This window comes from Sphaerulina musiva (assembly GCF_000320565.1).
Source record: "Sphaerulina musiva SO2202 unplaced genomic scaffold SEPMUscaffold_2, whole genome shotgun sequence".
In the NCBI taxonomy this organism is placed as follows: domain Eukaryota; kingdom Fungi; phylum Ascomycota; class Dothideomycetes; order Mycosphaerellales; family Mycosphaerellaceae; genus Sphaerulina; species Sphaerulina musiva.
In genome coordinates this window covers 1,352,739-1,375,738 of record NW_016017384.1, presented here as the reverse complement: position 1 = coordinate 1,375,738, position 23,000 = coordinate 1,352,739, and the positions used below count along the sequence as shown (strand labels likewise).

The 23,000-nt window shown below is 52.7% G+C and overlaps 8 protein-coding genes across 8 annotated transcripts; 5 read left to right on the top strand and 3 right to left on the bottom strand.

Annotated features, from left to right (window-relative positions):
* Window positions 1-128: 128 nt before the first annotated feature.
* On the top strand, window positions 129-2,806 carry SEPMUDRAFT_123655 (uncharacterized protein). The gene is made up of 2 exons (XM_016901855.1): window positions 129-2,711; window positions 2,768-2,806. Exon 1 carries the CDS (start codon window positions 175-177, stop codon window positions 1,537-1,539), a length of 1,365 nt encoding a protein of 454 aa, XP_016763454.1. The 5' UTR covers window positions 129-174; the 3' UTR covers window positions 1,540-2,711; window positions 2,768-2,806.
* On the bottom strand, window positions 129-2,811 carry SEPMUDRAFT_79914 (uncharacterized protein; the record flags this gene model as incomplete). The annotated part of the gene is made up of 2 exons (XM_016910231.1): window positions 129-2,711; window positions 2,768-2,811. The coding sequence occupies 2 exons, from the start codon at window positions 2,809-2,811 to the stop codon at window positions 1,742-1,744; spliced, it is 1,014 nt and encodes a 337-aa protein (XP_016763453.1). The 3' UTR covers window positions 129-1,741.
* Window positions 2,812-3,022: 211 nt separating this feature from the next.
* On the top strand, window positions 3,023-4,853 carry SEPMUDRAFT_161538 (MFAP1_C-domain-containing protein; the record flags this gene model as incomplete). The annotated part of the gene is made up of 1 exon (XM_016907943.1): window positions 3,023-4,853. One exon carries the CDS (start codon window positions 3,023-3,025, stop codon window positions 4,217-4,219), a length of 1,197 nt encoding a protein of 398 aa, XP_016763452.1. The 3' UTR covers window positions 4,220-4,853.
* Window positions 4,854-9,568: 4,715 nt separating this feature from the next.
* Window positions 9,569-13,077, top strand: SEPMUDRAFT_147246 (uncharacterized protein). The gene has a single exon (XM_016904173.1). It carries the CDS (start codon window positions 9,581-9,583, stop codon window positions 13,043-13,045), a length of 3,465 nt encoding a protein of 1,154 aa, XP_016763451.1. The 5' UTR covers window positions 9,569-9,580; the 3' UTR covers window positions 13,046-13,077.
* Window positions 13,078-13,549: 472 nt separating this feature from the next.
* SEPMUDRAFT_60031 (uncharacterized protein) lies at window positions 13,550-16,663 on the top strand (the record flags this gene model as incomplete). Its single annotated transcript, XM_016909513.1, has 4 exons — window positions 13,550-13,840; window positions 13,907-14,187; window positions 14,354-14,387; window positions 14,454-16,663. The coding sequence occupies 4 exons, from the start codon at window positions 13,550-13,552 to the stop codon at window positions 16,401-16,403; spliced, it is 2,556 nt and encodes an 851-aa protein (XP_016763450.1). The 3' UTR covers window positions 16,404-16,663.
* A 74-nt stretch (window positions 16,664-16,737) lies between these two features.
* On the bottom strand, window positions 16,738-19,063 carry SEPMUDRAFT_147244 (PARP-domain-containing protein). Its single transcript, XM_016904172.1, has 5 exons — window positions 18,662-19,063; window positions 18,518-18,612; window positions 17,402-18,456; window positions 17,111-17,349; window positions 16,738-17,058 (listed from the first exon to the last, which is right to left on the bottom strand). Exons 1-5 carry the CDS (start codon window positions 18,995-18,997, stop codon window positions 16,936-16,938), a joined length of 1,848 nt encoding a protein of 615 aa, XP_016763449.1. The 5' UTR covers window positions 18,998-19,063; the 3' UTR covers window positions 16,738-16,935.
* A 300-nt stretch (window positions 19,064-19,363) lies between these two features.
* SEPMUDRAFT_147243 (uncharacterized protein) lies at window positions 19,364-22,850 on the bottom strand. The gene is made up of 4 exons (XM_016904171.1): window positions 22,524-22,850; window positions 21,435-22,455; window positions 20,124-21,327; window positions 19,364-20,020 (listed from the first exon to the last, which is right to left on the bottom strand). The coding sequence occupies exons 1-3, from the start codon at window positions 22,698-22,700 to the stop codon at window positions 21,287-21,289; spliced, it is 1,239 nt and encodes a 412-aa protein (XP_016763447.1). The 5' UTR covers window positions 22,701-22,850; the 3' UTR covers window positions 19,364-20,020; window positions 20,124-21,286.
* On the top strand, window positions 19,389-20,994 carry SEPMUDRAFT_114434 (uncharacterized protein; the record flags this gene model as incomplete). Its single annotated transcript, XM_016901092.1, has 2 exons — window positions 19,389-20,020; window positions 20,124-20,994. The coding sequence occupies 2 exons, from the start codon at window positions 19,389-19,391 to the stop codon at window positions 20,992-20,994; spliced, it is 1,503 nt and encodes a 500-aa protein (XP_016763448.1).
* Window positions 22,851-23,000: the final 150 nt, after the last annotated feature.

The following is a 23,000-nucleotide window of genomic DNA, read 5'->3' as shown; positions in this document are numbered from 1 at the left end:
CTGTGTGCTCTTTCACATGAGAACGGGCGAGTTAAACGCCGAGCCGTCATACGTCACCTTTCCAGAATCCGAGTAAGGCAAGGTACATCATTCTTCCCGTCTTCTTCCCCCTCCTCCACTGCATCAAAGCGCAACCTACAACAACAACTCCCAATCAGCTTGCATGTGCCCGTCATGCCGTTCGACGGCAAGGCTATGTTCAAAGGCGGCTGGCATCCAGCTGGCGACAGGGCTATCAAGAAAGAAACATGGAAAAGTGATATCAAAGGCCTCGCAACAGGCAAGAAGAAGGATCCTTTCGCAGAGCAGCGAGAGCACCAGTCGGCGCCATTGACCAGTCTACGAGACCCGGATACCTTTGGTCCTCCGCCGAAAGCGAGGTCGCATTATGGCGAAGATGGCCGCCCGATCAATCCCGTCGCTGTCCCAAGTCGAAGCTCTGCCGGTGGCGCTGGAGTGTCATCAGCGAACATACCGCACTCGCTGGCAAGTATACCCACCGATCACAAGGGAGGGCTGGGGGCTCCGGTGGTGGAGACAGGATATGCGCAGAGAAGGCAGCGGGAAGCAGAGGAGAGGGAGAGGCGAGAACAAGAGGAATTGAACAGGGAACGAGGACCTTATCAGAAAGATACTACAGGCATAAACACAGCCCACTTCGCGGCTCCTCCGAGGCATTTCGCTGTAGGTGGTGGTAGTAGCAGCGGAGCGGCGAGTCCGAGTCCGAGTCTTCCGCCGAGTCTGCCTCCTCGTGTTCCACCTAGGCAACTTGCACTAAGTCCTCCTCCTCCTTCACGGCAAACCACGGGAACCATATCAGCACAGAATAGTGGTCCTGCCCCGTTTCTGCCACCACGCCAGAATGAATATCCTGATGAACACACGCCCGCTCCGCCTCCAACCTATGGTGAGGCACTGAATTCGCCTCCCCTTCCTGCGCAAAACACATCGAATAGATTCGAGGCTGCAGCGACTGGGGCTGCGCAAAGATTTGGCGTACAGGCGGCAACGTCGTGGATGAATCAAAAGCAGCAACAGGGACAACATGGTCAAGATCCTGCAGCCATCAATCAAGGAGCTGCAGGTAGACTAGCCGGCGCAGGCATCTCAGTGCCCGGATTCGGCATCGGTAGTTCATCTAGTCAGCAACAAACGCAGCAGCAGCACCAGGTTCCCATGCCATCATCGCAACAAGTTCGAAGTGCAGCATCATTCGCCTCCGGCGCGGCATCGCGTTTTGGACAGCAGAACCAGACTTCTTCCACAGCAGGCCAAGCTCCCAGTGGTCAGCTGAGCGAGCTGCAACAGAGGTTTGCGAGAATGGGTGCTTCTGGATCGAGCAACGCTGCTCCAGCTGGGCAAGAGAGTGGTGTGATATCGCCTGGCCCTAGCGTTGCTGCTACTGCTGCGGCTGCCACTGCTGCTCAAAAGAAACCACCCCCGCCACCACCCAAGAAGGCGAGTCTGCAGGCCGCTTTAGGGGGCGAGAATGGGTCCACGCCACCACCCGTGCCTATGAGTAGTAAACCGAAATGGTGAAGAGAAATGTTGTGATATCTGTTGTGGTTTCGACTGTTCGTTCTGAGAGATACCCTGTTATAGAAGCTTTGCGAAGCCCGACTTCTTATCGTCAAGCCGCCAAAATAGAATCGCAACGTTCATGCTCCTTGTCTCCTGCAACGTGTTTGCGCCATTCCACGTCTACCGCACTTGTGTGTGTGTGTGCCACACATGATCATCATCATATCCCCCCCTTCCCTTTCATCATGGCTCGATACCTTTCAATCACATCTTTCCTCGCCTGCCCCAATTCTTCTCTCCTCGCCAAACTTCCACTTTTCCCCGGAACATTATCCACATCCACTTTCGCGCCATTCATCTTTTTCGTCTTAAACTTCTCTCTCACAGGCTTCAACTCCGGAGGTGCCTGCACCACATCATGTAAACCTTTGGGTTTCTCCCTCTTGGCCTCTAACACCTTCCACGGATCCTCGTCATCTTTTTCCGTCGTCAACTCCGTCAACATTTTCTGTTTGCGCTTAGCTGATCGTTTGCCCCCCTCGGCGCCGGCAGGAAGATGAATCTCTTGTCCTCCTAGCTCATTCTGCAATTCTTCATCTTTTTGTTCTTGCCGTTCGAGAAATTCTTCTTCGGCAGCTTTGCGTTTTTGATCCATTTCTCTCCATTCGGCGTACATTTTATGTAGACGTTTTTCCGTTTTGGTTTGTCGTTCTTTTGCACCGCCGGGGACTTTTTTGCGGTTTTGGGATATGCCGCTTAAGGGGAGGGCTTGGTTGACGCGGGCGGCGAAGTCGGAGAGGCGTTCGCCGGGTTGGATTTTGAGCTTGGAGGCAGTGTCTTCGACTTGTTTTTGTTCGGCTATGTCGTCGGCGTCGGTTTCCATATTGCCGGACGGAGAGGAGGTTGAGGTGGTAGTGGTGGTGGTGCGCGGCGCGGTCTTCTTTTTGGGAGGCTTCTTGCTGATGCCATCGTCGAGACCGTTTCGCTGTCGTTTGCCGGCTTGTTGGAGGTGCATCATTCGGGCAAAGGCGCGGGGCGTGTCGTCGGATGTGTAGGCGGATGTGGCATCGCTCTTTCGCTTGGAGTTGACCTTGGGCTTGGGTCTCGAGGCGCCGCGCTTCAGTTGGACTTTTTCCGTTTTCTCGTAGGTGGACAGAGATTTGGCGATTTTGGAGGGAGGGAGATCATAGCTGCGACGCGGTCAGTGACAGTCACAGACCGACATATGAATAAGGCAATGACATACTGCTCCTTATCGTTCTCGCGCTTCCTCTTGTGCTTGTGAGGCATGTTGACGTGCTGGTATGCTTTGCGATGGATGCACAAAAGTTTCTTGAGGTGATGAACATTCGACCGTCGTCTCCCCACATTTCAATCTTCACATGCTAGCTCCAATTCTAGTCTAGCACATCCTCGTCCTTACCTCTACACCTATGTCCTTGACTTTCAAGGTACATCACCCTGAAAGCTACGACTAGACTTGGGCTACATATCGCCCAAGATGCCGCCTCCGTCCAGTCGCATGACCAAGCAGCCGGTGCGGCCTGCGCGATACTTCTCAGGCAAAGCAGTAGCCGATGATCCACCATCAGAGGATGAATCCGACGACGAAGAGGAAGAAGCCCAGCAGCGGCCTGCTCCTAAAGCGCCAGCGCCCAAAGCGACATCTTTCCCGAAGAAGCTTGCAATAGGCGAAGTGCGACCGGTCGCGAAGGTTGCAGAGAAGAAGCCCGAAGATGACCTCGAAGGCTTCGTCACGGCGTCAGAGTCCGAGGGAGGAGAGGAAAGTGGCAGCGACGACGAGGGCGATGACAGTTCAGAAGAGGATGACGACAGCAGCTCTGATGACGAGCCCAAGAAACCCATGCTCGCGCCCAAGTTCATCTCCAAAGCGAAACGGGCGCAGCAGGGAGCGCCCGCCATATCGGAGGAACAGAAGGCTGCTGAGGATGAGCGCTTGCGAAAGGAAAAGGCAGATGCCCTGCTACAAGCCCAGATCGAGCGTGAGATTGCTCTCAAAAAAGCCGGCAAGAAGAATTGGGACGACGAGGAGGTACCGGTAGACGAAGTGGATGACACCGATGGTCTAGACCCCGAAGCAGAGAAGGCTGCTTGGAAACTCCGAGAATTGAAGCGCGTACAACGAGATCGCAATGCATTGATAGAGAAGGAGAAGGTCCTAGAAGAAATCGAACGGAGACGAAATATGACAGAAGAGGAGAAGGCTGCGGAAGACGCGGAGAAGATCGCGCAGCAAGAAGAGGAGCGTGAAGGGCGAGGACAAATGGGACACATGCAGAAGTACTTCCACAAGGGTGCTTTCTTCGACGCCGAGGCGGAGCAGGACGAAGAGGTCAAGGCTGCTTTGACGAGATCTCTTGCCGGGCGAAAGTTTATGGATGAGGCGAGTGATAAGAGTGTGCTGCCCGAGTACATGCAGATTCGAGATGCGACCAAGTTGGGCAAGAAGGGGCGCACAAAGTACAAAGATTTGAGGAATGAAGATACGGGCAGGTGGGGGACAGATATTGGGAAGAAGAGGAGAGAGTATGATGGGCTGGATGACCGATTCAAGCCTGATGACAATCGAGGGAGCATGCAGGATAGTACTGGTGCAAACACGGCGCCGCTGGGAGAGCGGAAACGAAGGGACGAGGGCGAAGGGAGACGTGATGAGAAGAGGGCACGGTACGATTGATCTCGCAGGTACACTGCGTACTTCAGCACACCAGCCAGGCATTCGTGGTATCCTTTGGTTGCTGCTATTCTGCAGCACAACATGCGTCGGCTGCATGCAACTCCACGGTTGCGGTCCAGGTAAGTGATCGAAGACAGACCACTTCACAAATCACATATCACACCTGATACACGCCACTTAGTGCTACGAAAGCGCTTCTCACAACGACGAGTTGCTGGAAAGGAGTAGTATCAGCGTAAAATCCGACTGAAAGAACCGCGGACGCCAGAGCATGTCGACCAGCCCTTCCGTCGATGCCATCACAAAGATTGACATCTTGGAAAGAGTTTCAGCAACCGATTCTTCATGAACCGGAGAAGTCCAGAGTTATTTATCGATGACAAGTCTTTCATTCTTTCACGCCTGCCAATAGAGCTGTCTGGAAGATGGGATCGTTTTCGTCACATGGAACAGAAATGAAAAAAAGCATTGAGCCAACAGCAGTGTCACGAGAATCGAGACTAAAAATGAGCATGCTCGGGACTGGGTGCACCTGACAATGATGAAGATGAGGAGGCCGTCCTGACCTGCAACACATTCATAGCTTCGAGGAGGGCTGCATCAAGGATCCAGGTCCTGGAATACATGTAGAGGCGGATATATGTAGTAGTGCAGGTCCAGAGGAGAGAGAGCAAGATAGTGAAGCACAATCTAGTTATGAATGTTCGCGCATTAAATACATACTTATACCAGCGCAGTCGCTACCTATTTCTCAGTCGTTCCAATCGTTCCCCTTGTACCTCCTATTTCTAGTCATCTGCTGTCACGTCGCTTCACCTCGACCAAGGAGGCAGATCAACGTCTCATGCCACTTGCAGCCAATGAGAAACCGCCTCAGCCTGCCTCGCAGGTGCCTCAGGCCAAGAAAGACAGTGCCAAGCAATGGTGTTATTCTGTTCGGGAGTTCGATTCTTTGCACTTCCCCCACTTCACTCATTCCACTCATATCGACTTTTGCACTTCCTTTACCGACTGCACGCACCAACACCAACACCAAGACACACCCCTTTCGCCCTCTTGTTCAAACAACATGTGCAACGACCATGGCGGGTTTCGACGAGCTCATAGAGCGCCTGCTTTATGATGTCGCATTGTCCGGCTCCCAAGGTGAGTTTACCTACCTCTTACGGAGCCTAAAAATCCCCCAGCTTTGCCAAAGTCCTCAATTCGAGTCGGCCACATACATTTCTACATGGCAGAAAAAACCAACAAGAAAAACGAGGCACAAGACATGACGATGATCTTTCTGACACACTCCCAGGGTTCGATGCGACCCGATTGGAAAGTGCTGTGCGAGCTTTCTACAACGAAAAGAACCAAATTCTCGACAGGAGACAAGGGGGCTCGCCACCAGATTTGCTCTTCGCAGATGCACCTCCTGTCGAGCAGACGGCCGTCGATGATGACCTGCTGACTTCGGTCCTTGGTTGGCTTTGTAGTCATCCAGATGTTGAGCTTCGAGATGCCGTACCAAATGGAAACCTCGCCCAGCCCAGCGAGCGTGAGGCAGCCACGTCTGCGGTTGCGCTCCAGCTCAAGGGACGGCGCGTATTCACGACTGAAGACAGGATCTGGCATGCTATCGCTGGTCACGGGCCCGACTCTAGGCGCATCCCGCCGCTGGAATTCGACATCCTTTCCATCGTTGCTGCACATGGCTCGATGGGAATCCTGCAGCCTACCATCACAAAGTTGACTGGCCAAGACAAGCGTTCAGTGCCCAAAAGAACAGATCGCTTGCAGGAGAAGGGCTACATCTCAAAAGAGACCGTCGTCGGTGGTACCGGTAAGACGAGTCTGCTGAGGCTGAAGCGCTTTTCAAGAACTCAGAGCCTCGAGGACCCCCTGGAGGAGAATGCGAACCACAATCTCAGACCAGTTGTACACTATGACAGGATGTACAACACGATGATGCGCATGCTGCAGGAGAACAATGGAGTCGTCGCCACGCATGATCTCCGTCTCGGCCTAGGTATTGGGGCGGGTAGACCTGGCAGGTGGGAGGGCAAGATTCTTGCTCGATGCATCCGACGCCTGGAAAAAGGTGGGTGCATTCGCCGAGTCACCGCAAAGATGGCAGACGCTCAAGGCAACGCAATGGACACAATCGGGCATCAGAAGTGGCGCCGAGCGAGAGCCGTGCAGCTGATGCGGCCCCCAACACAGTACGATCGCTTACTGTGGGAGCGGTCTGATCCCCACATGAAGATGACAGCTAGCGACGACGAAGAGGAACGCGAAGATACGGTTGCAGGCATAGATGCAGTCATTGGGTCTGACGATGATGACGATCTGGTCGAGGTTGGTGCTGTCGAGGAGGTTACAACTTCTGCCGAGCAGCTCAGAGCGCTTGGACAGAAAGCTACAGAAGCTGATGCCGATGGAGGCTTTCATGAGCATCCCACCGACCTCGATCGAACCGTGGACCGTATTCCGCCCCAGTGGACGCCCAACCTCCCTCTCGTCAATATCTTGTTCAACAAGATCGATGAAGCAGGAGAAAGTGGGATCAGCTCGAATCAACTCCAAGCTGCCGTAGTCGGTCCCCTGTGGAAAAGACCGATGGATGAGTCTCTCGCCCACTTGACAGATGTTTGGCAGCATTCTCAGCCGCCGCATCTTCGACACCTGACCGTAGTCCGAGACACAGCCGTCTTCGGACGATCTGCGCAGTTCAAATATCGCACTTTGCTCAACTTTGAGAAAGCAGTGGCCGCTGGCAAAGCTGCCTGGACTGCTGTACTGGATGAAACGAGTGCAAAAGCAAAGAATGGTTCACCCCAGGTGGAACCGGACCTCGATCGCTGGGGCTTTCCAAAGATTCCACCCAAAGCGTTGCATGGCCATGATGGTCGTGCTACATTGCTTGATGGCCGCAAGGGTATCCAGGTGGAGCGTATGTTGGATCACGATGCGGAGCCTGACGACTTTGTTGTGGATGATGATGTAGAGACCCCAGCTGCAGTGCCTCCTTCGAAGCCGATTGCCAAACGTGCGAAAGGCATGTCAGCTCGGAAACGAAAGAGTGTGGAGAATTCCGAGTCAGCCACCACCACACCCGTGGGCAAAGCACAGCGGTCAGTTAATGGATTCAATGTCAATGGCAAGAAGATTGGGAGACGCCCGAAAGATCCCACCAAAGCTAGATTTGCTGCGACCGCCGAAAAGGCACAGCAAGCGTCTGGATCGTCTCTCGCAACCGCACTTGCAGTTGAGAAGGGGCTAGAAAGCTCGCAGCACACATGGCAACATTCTCACTCGTCTGCAGCTCGGAAAGACTTGATTGACGATGGGAGCACTGCGATCGCGTTGGGAGAGTCTCGGCTCCTCACACTCGCTTTAACACCTACCGGCGTAGTCCTGAATGGGTCCAGTGGCGAGCGAGACCAGCCAGTCATGCCCACTGAAGCTCCAGTGGCTCATGATGCACTTCGAGAATTTGACAACAAGCTGACACAGAGACCGGTCACTACTGCGGAGTATATTCCACGTTATAAATCGCGTGAGATTAAGCCGGAGGAATACACAGAGTACCGGAAGTTCGCTACAAAGACAGCTGAAAACCGCGTAAGGTTAGAGCTTAGCGCAAGTCGCAAGAGGACTGCAGGCGAAGCCAAGCTAAGCAGCGGCAACAACGCTAATGCTAAGAAGCAGCGTACAAACACAGGTGAGGCTTCAATTATAACCGTTCTCGAAGACGACGTGTCAAAACAGCTGGCTCCTGTTCCAGTGGACCAACTGTCCTCTACTCGAATAAATTCTCTCTATGAGGAGATACTGGATCGCCAGAAGCCTGGCGTGTATATCAATCCTCCTGGAGCCAAAAATGTAAAAGCTGCGAATTTTCCGACTCGCGGCAGACCACGGAAAGCGAAGATCGCTGTTTTCAAGTCTGAGAGATTACACGAAATGGAGTGGTACAGAAAGGAGAATGGCCCTCGCTACGCTTCGTCAGAGCCATCCCGCAGGCAGAGGACTTCAATAGTTGGGAATCATCTTGAGATGGCTGGCGAGACTGTTGAAGATTCTGCTTCTGACGGTGCAACCGCAAGACATGCCAACCAAGGGCAAAATATATCCGCCGAGATCGTGGAAGACTCTGATTCTGATTATGAGATTGCACGTCCCTCCCAAACTCGGCGGAAGGTCTCTGCCTCCATCCTCGAGGATTCTGACTCCGAGAATGCAAGTCCCGTTCGCAAGAGGCGGCGCAGAGTTCAGCCTTCTCAAGCGCAGATGAATGTTTCTTCCGCCAGAAGTGAGGTGGTCAGGTCTGGTGCTCGCGCATCTCTAGGTGGGCTGTCTATATTTGATACCGCTGCTATGGCACGCGACTCTGTCCTCAACGGAGCTGTGGGTAGCGCAGGTGTCCCTATTGAACCCGAGGGGACTCCGGATACTGGATTCGCTAACGAGCAGACTCTTGCCTCGCGACCAAACGCAATGACTTCCGAGGCAGTCGATAAGGCTTTGGACGAAACTCTCGAACTGGTGCCACAAAGTTCGTCAGCACCTCTGCCTGCGAATCCATCAGAACAACAGTCCCAGGCAGTGCATACTACATCCCAACCCAAACCTAAATCACAAGATGCCGATGCAGATCAACCCCTATCTAAGAACAAATCTGCAGATACAGCCTCCTTCTACCTCGCGAAGTACCCAGTCGAAGAGAGAGCCACTCCACAGCAACAGCATAAGCTTCTATCTGCGAAGCCAGGACGGAAATCGAAGAGAGACCTGGAAATCTTAGCTGATCTGGAACAAACCATCGGTTTTCGGTCACGTACCCGGGCTGTGGCGAACCATTCCAAACTTACTAAGACACCAGATCCGGTCTCGCTTGCAGAGTCTAGGCGGCCACTAGAATTGTCGGTCGAGCAACGACGTGTTGTAGGGAGCACTGCAGCAGCACCGACACGTACGGGCATTACATCTGTCAATGCTGCACAATCTGAGCCTGTCGCGGACGATGAGTCTTCTGATGACAGTGAAACTGACGAGGAAGATTGGACAGGACCACGGCCTCCTGTCGGTCCTCGAAACGCGACTACTCCCAGTCCTTCCGACCGGCTTAGTCTACAGCAAGCGCTGGAGCAGGCTGTGATGCCACAGCCATTCAGACCTACCTCGCGACCTACCGCCGACGAGCTCAATGTCCCCGTTAAAACAGCGCAAACGCCCCGGAATGCCCTGTCGCTGGCGCGGCATGCCGCTTCACTACCGCGCATGACAACTCCTGTTTCGAAAGTCTCCCCCCTTATGATAGTCCGTCCTTATGAGACCCCTGACAGGGGCATCCAGGAAAGACCACAGGAGTCGGCGATGTCGGCGGAAGTGCCTGGGGCGCGGAACAAGCAGGACGAGAACGGGCTCATAGAGAACTATCACGCTGATATCCAAGTTCAGCACCCTGACGAAGTAGAAGATGAACCGATCCGACGTGGAGGGGAAGATGACATGGGCATTTGCGTCTCCGAGCAAGCTAATGGTTCGATATCCGAGGTGCCGCTTGCTCGCGCTGTCAAGCCCCTATCAACAACAAAGAAGACAGGCGGCTCGAAACTTGGTGGGAGCACTCAGATCAAGCGCCACGAGATCATGCTGTCCGCTGTGCAGCAATGTGGTGGCGTGTTTCCTGGGGACACAGAGATGTGGTACGTTCTCGCAACATCGTGGAAGAAGCTCTACGACCGGATGCCCGATAGGCATTCTGTTGAGCGGGCAGTTGAGCAGCTCATGTCAGAGAAGAAGCTCAAAAGATTCAAATTCGCATTCAAGTCAAAAAGCAGCTCCGTCATCACGAAACAAATACTTGCGGAACCTTCAGTCAAGGCCGATGACGAAATTGTGACACAATTGCGGAAGCAGATGATGAAGTCGTATCCATTGCAATACCTCCCTATGGAGGTCGATATTGATGATGAGCTGCGGGAATCAGCAAGCTCCAATAAAAGGGGTCGAAAGCCCAAGATTGGCGATCCTACGCCGTCAAAGCCTCGTGCTCAGGAGTACCCGCAGGACCCGGTGTTGATAGTCCAGCAAACTGCAATCGCTGCGGCGAAGGCTGATCAAGATGCTCAGAGCAAAGGCTTCGCGAACGCACAGGCGCTGCGACAGCACATGCAGGAGCTGAATGCTGAGGCGAAGAGCAAGTCCTGGCAGAAGCGGACAGACAGGCAACGCAAAGAGAGAGAGGAGACTGCTTCAAGGGAACCACAGGTTGCTACTGATCTCGCCAACGTGCGAGCGGAAATACTAGGCACGACTGTCCATGAGAAACAGAAGCGTAGGCGCCGAAAGCGTGATCCAGTCACAGGCGAGCTTCTTCCGTTGGCACCTCTGCCACAAATAGAGCGAACACCGCAAATTCGCCAAAGTCCCTTCGCAGCCACACTGGGCGCATGCTCTGGCGACCAGCAGCTTGCAATTCAGGGGTACGACCATGGTGTCGCCCCGGAGCTACGCGAAGCAGAAGCCGAAGCTCCGATGGCGAAAGGCGTCCGCTTCGAGAAATCTGGGCCTGAGGCGAAATCGATGAAGCCGGTGCGCCAGACGAGAAGGCCTCTTGGGTCGATTCGTGGTCCTGCGGCCGCCCCGATCCGCCGAAGATGGTGGGAAGATGAGAAGCGCCTTCGCCAGGTCACTGCAGCTCATCTCATGTCTCCAGCTCAAAACTTCACACCGAGCAACGGTACATTCGGCACTAGTGGGCGTGGCATGGCACATCAGGTGGCCCATTGGCGAGCTGCACCTGGAACTCTGTCCCGGGAGGAGTACCAGAAGGAGACAGCACAAGCCATTGCTCACATCCAGCAGATTCAACAGCAAGCATTCGATGCAACAACCGAAGTGCCACGTGATAACGTTGGGGCGCCTGCACTTGATTCCCGAGCAGGCTCGACAATGGTCACATTCAACATCTCCCAGGAGCAGTTGAACGGGGTAGAATCATCTCAGCATGGCCCAATCTCCGCGGTGCTTGACGAGGACGAGGATGCCTCCGTCTATGAGGCGGCGGCGAGGCAAAGTTCCGTAGACATGAGTCCGGAGCCAGAACCCGAGCCAGAACTTCCAAAGACGAGACGCAAGTATACCTCACGAAAGAAGAAGCAGATCGTCGATGACGAGGCTGTTCGCGAATCGGACAATGAATTTCTGCCTGGTGCGGCCTCGGAATTTGTAGACGAACAAGCGAGCGGCAAAATGCCCAAGTTGAAGGGCCCTGGAGTGCGCGGGGTCAGGAGAGCGTTCACAACCAGAGATCGCCAGGCTGCCCAAGGCTTCAAGGACGTTAATCGCCTTGTTGTCGCTATTGCCTTGGTGAGTGCTATTGCTGGTGGACTCAGCCAGGACAAGCTGAGCTGGAATGTGATTGCGCATGCTCTGAGCTACCGTTACGAAGGCGATTTTTTGCGCCGTCGATGGGAACATTATCGTCGCAGCCGAAGAGGCGATGTGGAGCGTATTCGCGATGCTATTCGACCGCTCTTTTTGAAAGCGTATGAGCGGGATGAATTGCCGATTGTGAATCTGCAAGCTTCCCATGAGACAGACTGGCCGGCGCTTCACGAGTGGGTGATGAAGACCGTTCCCATGAAGATGTCTGTGACGGTAGACGATCGACCGGATGTTCCCGATCTTCCAGCGACCAAAGCCCTGCTTGAGGAGAAATTCACCGTCAGCATACGAAACCCAGTTTTCGAGTTGAACAGGGACGATTACTATACGACAATTACCGACCAGAATCGAAGGCACATAGCGCAGCGCTTGACGCATGGCGAAGTCCTGCCAGGCGAAGTCAAGCCCTGTGAGGACACGAACAATGAGCTGTTACTGGCCAAATCGTGGGTGCGAGCAGTGGCCATGACAAAGCAGCACAAGTATGTCGCCAAGTCTGCAGCTGAGAAGATCAGCGTTCTTGGAAACAAGGTCCTCAAACGAGTCTCTAGCGAGATGATGGAGGCCAAGATGTTCCTCCAGGACAAGAGAGGTAGACAATTGCCCGGTCGTAACTTTCAGATTCATCACGAAGTCCTGGTACAGTTCCGAAGGTGGCCCGCCACGAGAGATACAGACGAACATCGCTATTTGTGTGCCCTGGCGGAATCGTGGACCAACATCAACGACTACTTCCGGCAAGCCGATGAGCTGGTCCTCACGCCCATCACATCCGACCAAGATTACACGATTCTGACGAATCTGGTGGCCAGTGGCATGGTGACCATTGCTCCCGTGTTTCCCGAAATCAAATGGAACTTTGATGCGCCTGCACCTCGACTATCGCCATGGGGATACTCGGGTAATAGTTACCAGACCAAGAAAGCCGACCAGAGCCAGCTAAAGTACGATCTTGTCTACACCAAGACGTCGGCGTACCAGCATGAGCATGAACTCACCGCTGGTATACCGATCCCGTTGGTGCCACCCACGATCGAAGGTGAGCCTGGACCCCGAATCCCGTTCTGGGTCGACATTCACGGCAACCTGATTGACGATATCTGGGACATGTGCTTCCGATCCGTCTTGCACCTCATCGTGTTTCGCTCCGGTATGCGTGCGATCACGATGCAGCTGGCACACAGCCACAAACTATGGCAGTGGGAAATCGAAATGATATTGGGTTGGATGGAGCGAGTGGGAATTGCGGTGAGACACGGTGAAGGCGAAGAGGTGAATGGCATATGGAGTGGAGGCTGGGCTGCCGGGAAATGGTGGTATTGTGCTTTTTTGCCCGAGATGATCACATGGGAAGCTCCGCTTGCCGGTGGTTTTGTAGAAATATCGTGAGGAAGCACTACTTTCGCTGTTTTGCGAAAAGCTTTGTAACATCATCAGGCGCTTGACGCACAGTACAGTAACATCACGTGTATAATATACGTACTCTTCTGATGCTCAGCTGGAGCTGATGCTTTCTCTTATTTTTCCTATTATCATTTTTCTTTTGTCGAGCGAAGCAAGGGGGAAGGAATTCTTCTTCTTCTTGTAAAGAGGAAAACCTGATACGAAGAACTCCTCTGCAGATTCGGTGTCGTACGAGCTCGAATTTGTGGTTATAGTTGTTGTCGAGGTTGAGATCCTCAGAACATGTAGGTAACCCTATCATCCCTGAAGTTATAATATCGTGCCAAGAAATTGTGGATCCATACCACAGACGTCATTGCTCAACCTCGACCCTGTTCGGGCACAACACGAACGCGTCGTTCTCCATCACCAACACTCGCTGTCTCGCGCCAACATGTCATATCTGTATATTTCCCAGGCTGAAACGCCCAGCCATTGCGCGATATGATGATGACCTCGCGAGGCCCGCTCACTCGAGCAGCGGCCGCCCTTCGCCCCAGGGTCAACAACCCGTCGTCGGCCTCAAGGATATCATTATCATTATCATTATCATCCCGACGGTCCTTGGCAGGAGACGCTGGCGACAACAACACCGGCCACATCACGACCAACTCGCAGCAAGGCATTTTATTCTTCAATTCCATCTTACCCACCAACTTACAGTGGCTCTTCCGTCTGGCGGCCGCCATTCCTGCGGGCTACAAGACACCCAAAATTCTCGCGTCTCGCACCTCCTACGGCGTAATTAATCCTGCGAATGCTTTTCAAAAAGCTTTGCAAGAGGCACATGTGGGCGGCACAGCGGAGGTGGTGGAAGTTTTGCCTCGCTATAGCGAAGGTGCGGCGTTTTTGAAATTCAGCCATGACGGTACTAGTGATTCGAAAGTCATCTCTGAAGCGGTGCAAAAGTATCTTGATGAGCATTCGGCGCGGCCCTGGTGGAATCCGTTCATGACGGTGCAGGCTGGTCGCGTATTGGGGAAACCGTGGGTGGAAGATTTGGCTCGTCAGCCTTCGACGAGACTGCGCGTGGAGTTTCTCCCCACGGAGCCTGGTGCTGAGGTGGCGGAGTTGAGTCAGGAGCAGCTGTAAGTAGAGTCAGACATAGCGCGAAGGAAGGCATTCTGCGGTCTTGTTGGATTTTCTTTCTCCCAACAACTTGAGCCCGCCATGGCGACGAGCTGGGAGACATACCCCTTTGGAAAACATGCATGTTCCTAGAGACACTTGCTGATCTTCGATTTGCGACATTAGATATAGTTTCTTTCGACCGTATGGCAAGCTCTCGGTGAGTTTGAATGGGAATGACCGCTCATCAGACGTATTAGATTAGACACCCACTCACACCTCGCAGGATATCGTTGTCCAGCCTTCCGACTCCAAAGTGCTGCCTAAATATGCCTACCTGGACTTTGCGAACTACCGAAAAGCCATCATGGCAAAGAACTGCATGCACGGATACTTGGTCAATGACTCCGAAGGCGGCGGTAAGAGTGGCACACTGCTGCGCCTGACCTACGAGAAGAAACAACGTGGAGGCTGGATTAAGGACTGGCTGGTGAATCATCCTCGCATCGTGATTCCGTTGCTCGTGGCACTCATTGCTGGTATCTCTGCCGTCATATTTGACCCGATTCGCACGATCGCCATCAAGGCGCATATCACGCGAGCTTTCCATCTGGAAGACAACTTTGTTTTTGCGTGGTTAATCAAGCAGAGCGAAGACTTGGTCCAAAAGGTCAAATCTCTTGGTCGAGAGAGAGGCCTCGACGATGGAGGCATGACTGTGGTGTGGGAGAACCGGCAGAATGAGATTCAGCAGATCCAAGCATGGCTGATGGAATCTTCCGAGACGTTCATCGTCGTGCAAGGACCCCGGGGTAGTGGAAAGAGGGAGCTCGTGTTGGAACATGCTTTGCGTCACAAGCGAGAAGCGCACCAGGTGCTCACTCTGGATTGTAAGCCTCTCCAGGAAGCTCGTGGAGATGCCTCTACGATTGCTGCAGCTGCGGATCAAGTGGGCTATCGGCCCGTCTTCAGCTGGATCAACAATATCAGTGGTCTCATCGATTTAGCGGCACAAGGCATGACGGGATCGAAAGCTGGCTTTTCCGAAACATTGGAGAATCAGCTGATCAAGATCTGGGGCAAGACGACAGCAGCACTGAAAAGTATCGCCCTCGATGGACGCAAAAAGGACGACAAAGACGCCAAGCTTTCCGACGATGAATACTTGGATAGCCACCCGGAGAGAAGACCTGTCGTGGTCATTGAGAATTGGTTGCACAAGAATTCGGAGCCCGGAGCAGCCATGGTGTACGATCAGCTGGCGGAGTGGGCAGCCTCATTGACCACCTCCAACATTGCTCATGTCATCTTCCTAACCAACGACGTCTCCTTTAGCAAGTCCCTCTCCAAAGCTCTGCCCGACCGAGTCTTTCGACAGATTTCTCTCGGAGATTGTTCCCCTGAAATCGCCAAGCGCTATGTCATTCAACACCTCGACTTTGGCGCCGAGCCCGGACCCATCACCGGCAACAACAAAACCGGTCACAGGAAAGAAGGAGAAGATGATGATGATGATACAGAAATTCGCCCACTCACCCCCTCGCAACAACGTCAAGATCTCCGCGAACTCGACACCGTCATTGGCCAACTCGGCGGTCGCCTGACCGATTTGGAATTCTTCGCCCGCCGCATCAAAGCCGGCGAAACGCCCAGCAAAGCCGTCCAAGAAATCATCGATCAATCCGCCTCGGAAATTTTAAAAATGTATCTTCTTTTACAAGGTGGCAACAGCAGCAGCAACGACAGTCGCCAATGGACCTCCTCGCAAGCATGGACTCTAGTTCGAGAACTAGCCCATCACGAAGAAGGTCTACGATACAATGAACTCCTCTTATCCGACCCCTTCAAGTCCTCCTCTGGAGGAAGCGGAGAAAAATCGCTCGCAGCCCTCGAACAAGCCGAACTCATCTCCATCCAATCCCAGCACGGTCGTCCCTATCGCATTTTACCCGGCAAACCCGTCTATCGCCCCGCATTTCAACAATTAGTCGCCGATGAAGTTTTGCGAGCGAAATTTGAATTGTTATGGATGGGAGATGCGATTGCGAGTGAGAATTCGACCGTCGAGAAATGTGAGCAGGAATTACGATTGTTGTCGGCGTTGTCGAGGCAGCCGCCGGAATTGTTGGGGCGCGTTACGTGGTTGTTGGGGAAAGTGAGGAAGAGTCAGGAGAGGATTGAGAGGTTGGAGAGGGATAGTGGGGTTTTGAAGGGGGTTTTACAGAGGGAGTTTTGAAAAACAAAAAGAGGAAGAAGAAAAAAAAGAAAAAAAAGAAGCATGGGGGGATTTGTTACAACTTATTGGTGGTAAACAGACAGCGTCGGAAAGATTTTTGTTTTGGGGGAAAGGGGGGTTGGATCGTATGGGAATGGGACGCCCACTCAAGCAGACGCTATTTGGAACCACGGTACAGATCGCAAGCATATACTGGGTCCGTTACAGCTTCTAATATACTTGAATGGAAATCTCACTGCGATGCCCGTGCCAGAACTTGGGCAGAGGACATTCATTGTAGCCGTACATGTAACATGCATCGCTGCTGCGATTTGAGGCTCCGACTGGAAAGATATGGAGATCGAGTCGTGAATTGTGTCTACATATCTAATAATCATCGAATCTGTTCATGAAATAGCACTGTATTGGAGCTGATACTTCGCCTGTTGTTCATCTGTAGCTAATCGGCGCCAGGCGGGCGACGATTTCTGCGCAATTTTGGGCTCTGATGAGCATCTTTGCGTGTGAAGCTCCTCGTGGGAGTCAAGTCAAATCACATCTTCACTCTAAGCAAGTACCGAAGGCGGATTTGAGAGACATCGTAGCAAATGTACTCGTTGTACTGAAGGCTTGCGCCTGGATAGCCTGTCTGTCCAACCGGGATGGTCGTGTCGGGCTGATATGAGTGTCAATTTGAGTGACCATAGACTTGCTCAAACGAAGCTTACCATCTTAACTCCAGCGAGGGAAGGGTGGACGCAGGCGGCGTCCTTCCAGGCGAGCGGACCTGTTTGTCCTGCGCCGAGCGTTGAGAGAGAGCCTTGCTCATTTGCTTCCTCCCCTGCGGTGTATGAGGCCTGCGTGAGCTCATACAGTGGCGTGCCGAGTTCAGCCTCGCACAGCAGGAGGATGGCGTGCCCGCCACTACTTCCTGCATAGCAGTAGTTTGCGCTCTTTGAGCTCATATCTAGCAACACGGAATCAGCTTCATTTGAGTACGATGAAAGCAACAGCCTTACCAGCGAGGTACACGCCCTTGCCAAACATCCAACCCGACACGGGGGCTTCGGGAGGTGCAATTCGAAGGCCTTGGCTGAGGATGCCTCCAAAATTGGTCGCACGGCTTCCGTGCCACAAAAGTCTGCGGCTGTTGCTGGTCTTGGTGAACTGTTCAAATCGCTCACTTTCGCCATTTCGCTCGATGCGAAAAATGTCAATGACTTCGTAGCTATGACTGTGGGTAAAGCCTTTCGTGTTGATGAGGTAGTCGGAGATGTTCTGGAATTCAGCAGTGTGCTTGTCCACTGCGGACATCTCTCGCATGCCAAGTCCGTTGTACCGGACGTCCAATGGATGCACAGCTCCACGGGCCTTCGCAGACTTGAGAATACTGTCCGAATCCTTGAGATCAGTCAAAGATTGAAGCAACTCCACTTCCTTCTTGAGACGCTCATGTTCATAGATGACAGGAGGGCGATTCCGGCCAAAAGCATGCGGAATGTAGCTGTAGTACTGATTGGACAATGTCTCCACAACATTAGCATACGTGTCCCCGTATTCGGATTGGGCCAGTGTCATGTCATTGAAGAGTGCAGCAAGATCCTTCAAAGCCTGGTAACCGCGCGTGATGGTCGCTTTGCTAAGCTTGCCGAGTGGTAGTTTAGCAGCGTCGTAGTTCATGTCGGCCATGGTCCCCTCGATATATTTCTGGTTGAAAATGAGTTCCATAAGCGACTTGACCGGCGGAGGCAAGCTGCTCTTGCTCGGCGACGCACTGCGCGACCGGCTTTCCTCGCCTTTCGAAGCTTGTAGATCTTCGCCACCGTCCTCCTCCTCCCCTTCCTCCTCTTTTTCTTCTTCTTCCTCTTCTTCTTCTTCTCCTCCTGATGACTCTGGCTCGTAGTTTCGTTCGATAAAGACATATTTTCCAGATTTCGGTTTGCCACCGCGATCGTTCCATGCGAGACCAGCCTTGGCCTTGAATTTCTTCTCGTAGTGCATGAGCGCGTCGTCGAAGCTTCCATCCCCGAGCAGCGCACTTTGGCCGTTCTCCCCAACTCGGCCCCAGCGGGTCCTGGGTGTCAGTCAGCGACTGCTTTCAGACATGGAAAATGTTATGTGCAGGAACATATTACCAGGTCTGGTAGCGGCCTCTGCCATTAGTGAGAAGCTGAATACGATAGAACTTGTTATTATTGGCAGAAGCCACTGTCTGGTTCAAAGAAGCATCCTTTTTCGATGTTACTAGAAGCTCGTAGGCAGGGAGACAGTACACGCACGTATATTATACCAGTGCTACCATCAACGTAGACATGACCATTGAATAGACATGTCTCATCAACGGGCACGATCAGTCGGTCGATTTTCGCGTACTGTGCGCTCCCAGCAGCTTTCTTCTGTTGCTGGAAGTTTCCATTCGCTTCACCATCGGCTGGTGCTTCCGACTTGGAACTGGCTTTGCCCTTAGACTTGCCCGATTCTTTCTTCGGCTTCACGACTTTGATGTCGTTGTCGTTGTCGCTGTTCGACTCGAGTGGATGCTCTGCTTTCTTCTTTTTTGGCTGATCTGCCTGAGGGGATGCTGGGCGCTTGCGTTGACGCCGCGCCGGTGTCATGATGATGAGAGGGATGAGGGTAGGATCGACGCAAGGACAACAGGAAAGGAAGAAGGAAGAAGAGAAATGGAGGGAGAAGAATGAAAAATGAAAAATGAAAAATGAAAAAATGAAAAAATTGTAGTCGCAGTTCCAGTAAAGGAAGGAAGGGAGTTGCGCACTGTGCCTCCACCATCAGGCACCAGCCAATGAGACGCGCGAGATTTGCGCGACTAGATGGCTAGCGCGCCTTCTGCCTAGAACTACTTTCTACATAGGTCAAGTCAAGTCCATCAACTCATCAGCCTCCACAACATCAACAAAATAACAACAAAAATCAGAACCAAACCAGAACAAAACCAGAACAAACCCAGAAGCAAAACCAGAAGCAAAACAAGCCTCCCGCATCCATATGGCTTCCATTACACCACTGCCGCCGTCTCACTGGCAACTCGCCAATCTGCCACCAGAGATACTGGTCAGAGTCGCTTCCTTCCTGACTACGCCAGAATTGGGCGCTCTGCGACGATCGTGTAAGGAAATCGAGATGAAGCTCTTCGTGGACTTTGCCCGCGAGTTCTTCACCAAGCGCCAATTCTTGATAGAACACGAGAGCCTCGAGGCGCTAGTCGGCATCTCCAGACACCCGGGCCTAGCTTCAAGACTGCGCGAAGTTCTCATTGATTCAAGTCATTTCTCGCTTACGCCAGAAATCAGGTGCAGCCGGACCAAGAATGGTTATGTCAACCGGGACGTGCTGTTGCAAACCGGTCTTGCGCGGGACATGCTTGCTGAGGTCTTTTCAAACCTACCAAATTTGAAAACCGTCGGCCTCAGAGACTACGACGGATATGGACGTATTCGAGATGGCCCTTATGCTAAATGGCGCTCTTGGGGCTGGTCGCTGTTCTCGGAAAATTATGTCGTGGATCGTAGACCGCATGCACTGTTGTTCCCGATGCTCCTCTCAGCCTTGACTCAGGCCAATGCCCGGCCTAGCAATATCGAAGTATTCACCAAAAAGAGTTCAAAGCTGCAGCCAGAGTGAGTCTATGGTGTTACTTGCGCGCAAACACTACAGGCGGCAAGCCCGAAGAGAAGCGTTGCAAATCATATCGGAAATGATTCCTGACTGTGTGACAAATAGATCATTCCTTCTGCCTCGGAACACATCCATCAGTGCAGTCCTTGCAGACCTGAAGACACTCATGCTTGACATTCCGACCGATGAGATATCAGACACAGATGATAATCCATCGTTTGCGTGTGTGGACGTCGAAGACACACCCCTCCGCCTATTCTTGCATCGCACAACGCAATTGCAGTCCCTTCGACTGAACTTTCTTCCCTACATTAATCACGCTGATCATCCTCGTCGTCCGAGGACTCGTCATCAGAGGGGTTGGCGTATCGTAGATTGGCTCGGTCGTCCCATTTCTGTTGCCGCAAAGAGTGCGCCACTCACTGACTCACCCACGCCTCCAGTCCATCTCCCTTTCTTGACCAGTTTGGAGCTTGGCAAGACCATGGTGACCACCGCAGACTTGGTGCGCACTCTGGCAAAGTTCGATCTCCAGTCCTTCAGCCTCCACAGGATATGTTTGGACAACCCTCGACCAGATAGCATAGCTCAAGACTGCTGGGCACAGTTCCTGTCACAGCTGTCCACAAGCTTGTCCCCTTCGTGTCGAATCCGGAAGATTATGATTCGTCAGCCATCCCAAGGACCCTACCGGTGGCGTGTGCGAGGTATCCATAATGGAACATCAGTAGTGCGCTTTGTCCCAGAGGGCACCAACGCTGCGAACAAGGCCAAAGCGGAGAAACTTTGTGAGATTGCTTTCGACAGTCTTTACACCGGAAGAACGATACATGAATGGCTGAGAGACATGTCTGGGCTGACTTACATTCAGTGGCCTCTTGGTCACCCAGTTCGTGTTCGCCTCGGACTCGACATGACGACTCCGGAGGACGCGGAGGAGGATGAAGACGGCGGGGGAAACGATAGCGATGCGTAGGTTGGTAATTGCACTGCCAGCTCAAATTCTGTGGCACTTCCGCCACAAAGCATGCGAGTGACGGTCAGGAGGGAGGATTGCAGCCATGGGAAATATTCGCAAAGGGTCAGGACATTGATGTTCAGGTATGGGAGAACTCCCAGAACAGGCGACGGGAAACTGGGGGCATGTGGGAGGAGAGATTTGGTGCCACCACTTTGCGCAATCACTACCTCCTACTGGATCCATTGTAATGCACGCATACTCTCTGCGTCCAACCATTCCCGTCCACTTTCACCTCGTCTGACACTGTTTACGAAAAGGCAGCGACAACTGCCTTGGGGAGTGGCCAATCTGCATCACAACACCGATCAGCTGACGTCTTCAGGACAACAACATTAAGAAGAAGAAGAAGAAGAAGAAGAAGAAGAAGAAGAAGAAGAAGAAGAAGAACAACTCACCGAAAATTGGTTGTTCCTTAACCCTCTTCGTCAAAACCGCCTGATCGCCGACCTGTATCGTCTTTCCACAATCCTTCAAGCTGGTATAACTATATTTCCCAAACACCGGCCCGTATTTCCACCCCTTGTCCACTCTCCGATACTGATTCAAGCGTTTCCACACCTCTCCCTCGGGACCTTCGGCTTTCTTTCCCGTCTTGGTATCGACAGTAATCGCCTGACACCTCCAACACGTCCCGCCAAAGTCCATGTGGATATTGTGGGGAAACACGAGCTGCGACCAAAAATCCTCATCAAACGCGGCAGGTGCGCCCGAGACAATGATGTTGGGTCGGAATTTGTGAATATCCATTTCCGTGCTCCCGTCGAGGCGGGAGGAGATGTCGGCGTTGGATTCTCGGGTCACGACGAGGTATTGCCCAATATCTTGAAACGTGATAGTTTCGGTGGGAGTCACGAGCGGCTTGGGGAGAATTTTGCGAATTAATGCGGAAGCCGGTGATCGCTTCTCGATGGCTTCGGGGCTGTTGGGGGCTCCTGATCCCAACACCACTCGAGCATTCGAGCCAATGTAGAAGAGCTTCGTCTCGTGCTGGACATATTTGGAAAGCCAGGCGGAAATCTCGGAGCCCATGTCAAAGACTTCACATGCACTGCCGTGCATATCCATATTCGTCTTGACCAGTGTCTTCATGTCTGGTTGCAGAGGAAAGCGAATTTGATGCTCCGAATGGCCCGTGTAGGTCAATTGTGTCGGATTGGGATTCTCGGGTCCCACGCGAGTGATTGTGATTGAAGCATGTTCGGGACCTTTCTCTCGGTCTTCGATGATGCATTGGAAGAGCACCATGTGCAAATTGAATCCACTGTACATCGGTTCGAGAACGGCAACTTCTCCCGTTTTCTCATCGCGGTGGACTTTGACGAGGACGAAGGTGCGATCGTGTTCGAAGCCTTGACGACCGATGGTGGCTTTGTCGAGTTTGATTCCGCCCAGGCCTTTGACGGGATAGTGCCATAGCTGGACATGACTCTCTATCAGCCCTCCTATTGTTGTTGTTTTGCGATTGGATGTGAAATCTCACTCACCTCTTCGACTGTAATGATGGGCTTTTCTTTCGGCTCGTAAATGTCCTTGATCGCGGAGCTGTTCACCAAAGCGCCGGCTGCCAATAAGGTAATGACGATGATGATGGCTGGGACGAGGAGATGCAATGGAACCAGCCTGTTGAGATGTTCCGTGAGGGACAACGGTACAGCCATCATCCCTAGGTAGGTAGGTAGGTAGTAGCGAAAGAGAGAAGGTCTAGTTGGGGTATATATAAGGCAGTTCCAGACACTCTCAGTAGTCGTAGGAAGTGGAGGTAGTTAAACAGATGTGCACAAAGGCGTATTCATTCCTGCAGCTCTGGCGCAGTAGGTACCTAGGCTGCAATCATCATCATCATCATCATCAGACATATATATATATCTCTCTCTCTCATATGTACCTACAGCACGACAGACAGGTTGTTATCGCTACCTACCTAATAAAATCCGGCAATCCGCCTCGAGGCTAGAAGGCTG